This window comes from Lycium barbarum, chromosome 6 (assembly GCF_019175385.1).
Source record: "Lycium barbarum isolate Lr01 chromosome 6, ASM1917538v2, whole genome shotgun sequence".
Classification (NCBI taxonomy): domain Eukaryota; kingdom Viridiplantae; phylum Streptophyta; class Magnoliopsida; order Solanales; family Solanaceae; genus Lycium; species Lycium barbarum.
In genome coordinates, this window is record NC_083342.1 from 122005011 (window position 1) to 122013262 (window position 8252).

Consider the following 8252-nt stretch of genomic DNA (forward strand, 5'->3'; position numbering starts at 1 on the left):
AAATGGCATGACTTCTGGTTTTGGTGCTTATAATCCATTGTCTTTAAATTCAGTAGTACATTTAAATTTCTTTTCTGATAACTTAGAAGGATTTAATCTCTAATCTCTATTTTATCGTCCCTTAAAAACTTGAAATATCAACTAGCTAAAACAAAAAAAAATCATACTTTTTCTTTTTCAAACAATGATGGTATCTTTGTGCACATACCTTCTATTTTTTGACCAAACTTCTTGTCTTTTTAGTTAGTGGAGGTTCGAGCGTTGAAGAAATATCTTCTTTAAGGCTAACTTTCAAGTTGTACCGAGTTGCACTTGTCTTAAGAAACACGTACCTCCTAACTAGATGATTTTCTTTTTTCGATATGCTAACTTGCAAAAGTAATACAAGATGGAGTTATCTCCTAATGAAATTGCAAATCCACTATTTTGACATTCAATGAGTACAGGATATAAGCACCAGATAAGTATACAAAACTGCACTTATTACAAAAGAATATACCTTGTCCATCATCCCGCTATATAAAAAGGTAAAGACAATACTAAAATTCCGTATTAAGAAAAGGAAAAAAATAGGAATATATGGGGGGAAGAAGCACTCAAAAGAGTCTAACCACCGATGCGTTGAAAAGAGGTGGAATCTTTCTTATGAACCCAATACCCAATAAAAATGGTTACACCAAATGAAACAATAGATAACAGAAAAGCAAAACCACTGGAAACAGCATCCCAAGAGCTTCTTGATACCACTTTGGCTCCTGCAGATGAACCTGGAGGAACATCTAGAGGTACCCAGTCACAGCTAATCGTGTAATGTCCTGATCCGTGCCATGCATTTCCATCCTCCGGATACCAAAATGCAGCTGAAAACTTGCTCATCTGACCGATAGTGAATTGCACATCCTACACCCCCATAGCAAACTTAATTAATGCATTCTTTCTTAACATATATATTTCCTTCTCCAGGCGCTAATAAAGTGGGAAAGAAAATATGAAGTAGCAATGCTAATGGATGTTTTGTTTAGTGAACTTTTCTATTTACTTCTGTGTCTCATTGACAATGTTTATATACACACGTGTCCACCTTTGGATGTGGGACCTTCAAGGTGTTTATATTAAATGCCGAGATTCCTAAATGCATGACCAAATTTCATTAAGACAATCGATAATGAAATACATCAGTGTAATAGAATACCTGCTGAAGACGATCCATGGTTCTCAGAGGCCTAGAAAATTCAAAATAGAATGTTCCCTTTTGACCCTTTGTCGAATAAGGACTGTCTTCCTCAGAATAACCTGTCAATACAAGTTCGTTTGAGAAATGAAGAAGAACCAACTTCACAGCATCACCAAGAAGGATCACTGAAGAAACCCAAAGCTGATTTGACATGGGGTGAGAGATGTTACCTGAATGGGTTGTGAAGCTGCTATGCCACCATGCACCCCTCCAGTCATTCTGAGCAGAAGTATCATTTACTAAGAATAAAAGATAAGGGTAAGTACTAACAGATTCGAGTCAAAAATCGCAGGTCAAGAATGTTGTGTCCTCCTAATAGAATTTAGCAGAAACAAGATCGCCAAAATCACAAGAATGAAGTGCATGCATATAATAGTCGAAGAAGACACTGATGCCAAATTTGTGTGCGTTAAAGTCCTCTTTCTTAAGAGACCACTTCTGAGTCAACAAGCAGGGACTAGGATGAATGCAAGGTTTTCTCTTCCTTCAAACTGGCTTAGACGTAATGATGCCTATCCATCTGATATTACATTAGAAATTATATCTGATATTTATATCTATCGTTCAAGTTACATGCATATCTTTAATTCAACAAAATGTAATTTTCACTTTTCTTGAGCCGATGGTCTATCTGAAACAACCTCTCTACCTCCCAAGGTAGGGGTATGGTCTGTGTACACTCTACCCTCCCCAGACCCCACTTTGTGGGATTATAATGGGTATATTGTTGTTGTTGTTGTAACAAAATGTAATTTTCCTTCTAGTGCCAATAACTCCAATGACATTCTTACCTTTAGGACTAACCCCGTCCAGATTCAGACAGTGTGGGCTCCATGCATACAAATCAACTAGATGACCAAATCTGTTGGCCATGTGAACATAGTAAAGATAAGTTGGAGAATTTCGCAAGTGTTTATGAAACAAGATAATAGTGTATCCAAATTTACCTGTCTCCACCATTACCATCTCGGTTGTCGACTGGATTTCCACCATACAATCTGCCAGGGATAGCATTTCCAATAGAGAAGTGCATGATATCGACTTCGTGCCCACGACAAGTTTTTTTGTTGCATGCATCAGGTGATTGCTTACACCCACCCATCTAATCCAACAAATTTAATCCACATTTTAGGCAAAAAAGATACCGAACAGAAATATAAGAAAGTTGTATTTTATCTTTAAATGAATGAGCACAACTTACACTATGATATGTGGCACTCTCACCAATTTGAAACATCAGTGCTACAGATGGGCAATTCTTGTCATTTCTGCATCATTAAGAAAGAAACCCTAAGTATGGTGGCATGAAATAAACAATATAACACAATTAAGTTGATAACGTGTTATATCTGTTGTACAAGTACCATATAGAAAATATGAAGTATCTCAGACATAAAATATAGAGAGTTAGCAATTACAAAATATAGACAGTTACTCAATCATGTACCACAGCGAAACTTGCCATGAAACAAGTCAGATCAGTTTCAATCCCCAGGATGCACATATCAGCTTATATAGACCTCAGTTTAATAGAGATGAAGAAATTAAAAGTGCATGCCTTTTGGTCAAATAACTTATGTAGCACGATAACGTGTATTTTTTATGCATTACATTTCAAAACTTCTATTGAATGTTGTACACATTCCGTAATGTATTTAAGCATCAAATTAAGACAGAATATCAATATTTGTATGTAGATACCAATACCACGCAGACACTTCTTTAAGCAGAATTACAAGTTTCGATTACCTTGGCCAAACTTCATGTACTTCATCCCTCAAATAAGAAAGATATTCAATAAAAACAAAATCTTCCTCCTTAAGAATCAAGAAATATATACATGCATATTATATATGTGTGTGCGAGCGTGCACATAGTTTTAAGACGTGATTTCACCCACACTTTTATGACCAGGTTTGACCAACGATAAGGAAAGAAAGTCCTTATGAGGGTTCTGTAATATTTGAGTTGGCTGAAGGTATTTTTAAATGATTGTCAAAAGGTGTAAGGAAGGTTCATTTAACATCATATCAAGTTGCACATCATAATTAGGATGACTTGAGCAAGGAAAGAAGTGGCCAAGCTTTGACATGATTAGGAAAGATATTCATACCGAGGGTGCAAGTGTGAGTCTGTTTACATACTTAGAATGACATATTGTAGATATTTAATGTTTCACTAATTATAGGCTACAAGCATGAACTAAACAGAAGTACAGAACAGCCAAAAAGAGAAGAGAAATTCAAGTATTTGAGTTTACAAGACCTTGAAGAGGTCTACCTGCAGATTTCGAAGCTCGATTCATCATCACATTTTTTTTTTTTGGATAAGTAGGATTCACTGTCGGCTGTCACATAGATCTCACAATTCAGGAATATGGTAAGTAGTACGGGCAGGGGTGTCCAAATATGGTTAATAGATGTATACTGTGTTTGGTGTGTGTATAAACCTCAAAAATCGAAACTGAAAACCTGGTCAACCTATGGTTATCAGCCATAGTTGTAGTCCATACATCCGAGGTGAACAAACCAAATCCGGTATGTACCATAACGACACCCACATTCAAGTCAAGTATGATCAGAACGGGCAGTTGGGCAAGTTGAAAGATCTGTGTTAAATGAGGAAGAGGTATGTCCTTAAGGAGTTATATTTATATCTATAAAAAGCCTATTAACTTATTAAGAGGAAGAGCTAAAAAAAATCTGGGTAAAAGATGTTTTTGATGTCACAAAAGTTGCTTTAAAGGTCCCAAAAATGATAACAAATCATTGAGATTTAACTTCCTAAAATCAATGAAAAACATAATCAAATCTTAATAAAAAAAAATCCAAACTACCCTCAAACTTTGATTTTCCAGTAAGTGAGAGTTCTGAATAAAAAACCATCTTTGAATAAGTCACCACCATTTTACTTAAGAAAAGTTACAGAGATAGTAGCCATGAGTAATGACTTTAGCATGATAAGGCATAAGCAGAAAATGGCTTATCAAAAGAATGCATAAGCACAAAATGGCCGACAAATAAATGATATTACGCATACCAAAAGAAAAAAACATGCAACCGTTTTCCTTTTTTTACACAAAATACAACTAATATTTGTTCTGCAGTCCTTCAAAACTACATATCGCCAAGTTCACAACAACATTTGGAACTAGGTTCCCAGTGCAGCTAGAAATGATTTACTAGGGCACATGCTTGCAGTAATTATTGACTGACCTCAATGGAAGCTCTGGTCCCCCTAACCCACCCTGGATAGGTAGTATAGCAGACCTAGATTTGTAGGCTCTGTAAGTTGATATCAGTCAAAGTGTTTTTACACGTAAAGAAAGCTCATTATCCACACATCACCTCATTTTACAACCTTCCACTCTGGAAAACAGTTCTTAGGAAGTATGATTCTGTCACATGGTACGCATGGTTCTGCACATATGCAATTAGTACCAAGAACTCTGTACCAAATTCTACTTACAGGCAGGCCAAAGGGAAGAGGAACAGAAGCAGGAAAGCAAGTAGAATTATTCCTCAAACTGTTATATGGTATATCTGGTAAGAGCAAAAAAAGAAAGCAACGTGGCTACCCTTTTTAGTTTACCTCGTCAAACTATTCGTTCACTCTCTCATCTCACTTGCTTGTCTTTTCTCCCTCAATACTTCCCTTGAGCTTCACTAAAATACTCTTTACATTTATCTTAGTCATCCTAAACTAAACTAGACCCAAGAAAATGTTCCTACTTTCTCACCCAAAAATCAGGCACATGGTGGTCAATCTTGTTCACAACCCTGAAATAATCTTGGAAGGGATAAAAGTACATATATAAATACATGAAAGGCAAGACTGAGTATGAACAATATGACACCAAATCAAGAGGGAGTCACCTATCTCTTAAAGTATCTACTCCACCTTTTTATTCCTACAAGCAACCAATCTAGCTAGAGTTAATCCTTAAAGCTGTTTTCACATCATCGAAGGTCAAAATAGAGCAGAAAATTGTGCTGTTGAGGTGAAAAATATGGAAACGAGATAGGTACCTTATCAATGGTACTTTCTAAACACTTTTGAGCTTGAATTCTCAAGCTATTTGACAGATTTTTCTGTCATGACTATGAGTGAGTGTTGCTTCACAATTAACTCTTACCCCCCCCCCCCCACCCCCCCACCAAAACACACACACAATCCCATTTCATTTGATAGTTTTTGACTGGCTAGAGTTCAAGATATTAATATGACATATATATTAGTTATTGTGGAAGAAAATATAGAAGTGATGATTGAAAAGTTAGGTCATTATAAAAATATCACATTGAAGTTTAAAATTTGAGTTGGCCAGTGAATTTGAATTCTTGAAAGTTCAGAAATTTATATAAAAATAAAATAAGGTCGCACATTGTGGAATTCGGAGTGTCCAAAAATGGGAAAAGTGCAACATAGATTGGGAAAAAGGGACTATTTGTTAACCACTTAATGACTCATCTAGATTGTAACATCTTCAAAATAGCTTCTAGTCTGATTGGTTATCTTTCTTTCACTCAATCAACAACTCAGCTGGAAGTTAAACTAAATCTTGAAGGTTTTTATCTATCCATATAACAATCCTTGCCTACAGATTTGGGTTTCCATCCTTTGTCTAATACTTCCCAAAACCTTTTTGGATTGACATCCATATCATCTACTTCCCAAAAGAGAGAAACTAACCTTGGATATACTCCATCTGAACCACTGATCACCGACCCTTGAAATTGTGATAGGTGTACAGCGAAAAAGGAAATATATTGAATTTTATAATGTGTTGTAAAATGTCTCTACTTGCAGGAAATGATTTTCTGTTCCATTTACCCCAGAATTCATGTAGTAACTAAAGATACATGACATTTATATTCTTCTTTTGATGACAAGGGAACCCGCAGCCGCTACCCTTCGAGTGCGCACAGGTTAAACCCCGCAAACCACACAAAAGAGATAACCCACACTAGGCAAGCCCCGTGCGACGAGCTTGACCCAGAAGGCAAATCCCCTGCTATTGTAGGCAAGGGGTTTCGAACCTGAGACCTCCATTATGTCGTAAATGAAAACGACATTTATATTCTTCTTGGCACCTTTTCTCTAGAAGAAATGCAGGAAAATTTTCTTTAAGTGGCTTTCAGCAAAAGAAAGTTCTGTTTTGGAAACTCTCATACCAAATAAGTAGCAATACATTAGTTAACGCACATGACAAGAAAGGAAACTGAAGAAGCATGATCTTCCATCGCTATCAATTTAATTCCATTAGAGAAACCATAAGAAAGATAGTTACTTTTCCTCTATATAACAAGCAACAGTCCCTAAAACTGGAATATTTCCAGCACAAGAAACACTAGTCACTAGTAGAATATTCCTGACCAAATTTATTGTATAAAAGCCGAGAAGTAGCAATGCATTGATTCATCCACAGGGAAAGAGAGGAAATTAAGCATCCATGGCTATTAATGTAATTCCTTTTAGGATTTACCATACTAAAGAAAGAAACAAAAATTACACCACCAAGCAATTTGCTGTGTGATGACAGCAATCATATTTACCTCAAAACCAAATAAGATATGAAGGATCATTTAGAGAGACCATGTGATTACTAATCAATTTTCCACTATACATGACGCAACAGTCTCTAACACTGGAATAGTTCCATCACAAGAAGCACTAATCACTAATTGAATCCTAAAATCCCACTACTGCATAGCAAGAGCATGTTCTTCAATCTAACAAATTGAATAAAGGATAAGAAATTTTGACGGCATTTACTCACCCTTTCTTGTATACATATTCTCCATCAACTTGCAACAAAAAGTACACATCTTTTCCGTCGTGCAAAGCCTAATTAAGAACAAAAACCCCCAATAAGCAACCAAAAAAAAAAAAAAAAACCCAACAACAACATAGTCAGTGCAATCCCACAAGTGAGGTCTGGGAAGAATAAAATGTACACAGACATTACCTAAAAGAATAACAACGTACCCAGTGTAATCTCAAAAGTGGGGTACGGGAAAGGTAGGATGTACACAGATCTTACCTCTATCTTTTCTTTGTGGGGTTTCGTAAAAATAAGAAACCCAACAACAACCTATCCATAGTAATGCCCCAAGTGGGGCTCTGGAAAGGGTAAGGTGTACACGGATCTGTAACTCTACCTTTACGGGGGGTTTTGCAACAAAAACGAAACCCAACAATAAAGTATCTAGTGTGATGTCACAAGTGGGGGTCTGGGTGACTGGGAAGGATAAGACGTACATACAGCTTAACTCTACCTTTGTGGGGTTTCGGAAAAAGAAAAAAAAAAACCATTGATGTTATTTGTAAAAAGAGAAAGCAATTATGAACAAGAATTCAATAGTACCTTAACAGTCATCTTTCCATGTTTATATTCATGGTCATGATCCGGGTCAAGAGCAGGAAGAAGAGAAAACTCAAACCCATCAATATTCTCCCAATCATCAGCATGTCCATCAAGTGTTACGACTCCAGGCCTGAACTCTGCAGAAACTCGGGATTCCACGTCAGCATCGCAATGCCAGTCACCGGATTCTTGATGGGTAGAGACGAATTGGATCCGGGTTGACCCAAGAACCGCAATTGAGACTAACAAGAGTTTAAGGAGCATGGGTTGCTCCATTTGGTTGAATTTTTGGGAAGAAAGAAGAGATATTGTTTAGTGTTTTTTCGGAGAAATGAAGAGTTGACTCAACTGTAGCATTGGCTGCCATTGAAGATGGCAGTTAATTAGTAATTTGGAGCAAGTACAGAGGGGGACAAATTGTAGATTAGGTACAACTGTTTTTTCGAGGATGTTTCCTTCCTTCACGTGAGTTTGATCCAAATTTTATCTTTTTCTTATTAATAATTCTTTTAGATTTTTCACTTTTATTTATTTAGTGGCTTAATTACTAAGAGCCCGTTTGGATTGGCTTATAAGCTGTTTTCAGCTTTTTTGAGTGTTTGGCTGACCAGCTTAAAGTTATTTTGTGCTTAAAAATAATTGGGCCCATTT

The 8252-nt window shown here is 36.5% G+C and overlaps 1 protein-coding gene across 1 annotated transcript; it reads right to left on the minus strand.

Annotated features, from left to right (window-relative positions):
• Positions 1-402: 402 nt before the first annotated feature.
• LOC132598452 (uncharacterized) lies at positions 403-8049 on the minus strand. The gene is made up of 8 exons (XM_060311317.1): positions 7602-8049; positions 7014-7081; positions 2436-2502; positions 2182-2336; positions 2026-2096; positions 1405-1473; positions 1193-1293; positions 403-900 (listed from the first exon to the last, which is right to left on the minus strand). Exons 1-8 carry the CDS (start codon positions 7875-7877, stop codon positions 607-609), a joined length of 1101 nt encoding a protein of 366 aa, XP_060167300.1. The 5' UTR covers positions 7878-8049; the 3' UTR covers positions 403-606.
• Between the last annotated feature and the right edge of the window lie 203 nt (positions 8050-8252).

Coding starts and splice junctions, on each gene's coding strand:
- LOC132598452 (XM_060311317.1), bottom strand. CDS start 7,877: ATGGAGCAACCCATGCTCCTTAAACTCTTGTTAGTCTCAATTGCGGTT. Junction 1,294..1,404: donor CAGCTTCACAACCCATTCAG/GTAACATCTCTC, acceptor TTGTATTGACAG/GTTATTCTGAGGAAGACAGT. Junction 901..1,192: donor CCATGGATCGTCTTCAGCAG/GTATTCTATTAC, acceptor ATGGGGGTGTAG/GATGTGCAATTCACTATCGG.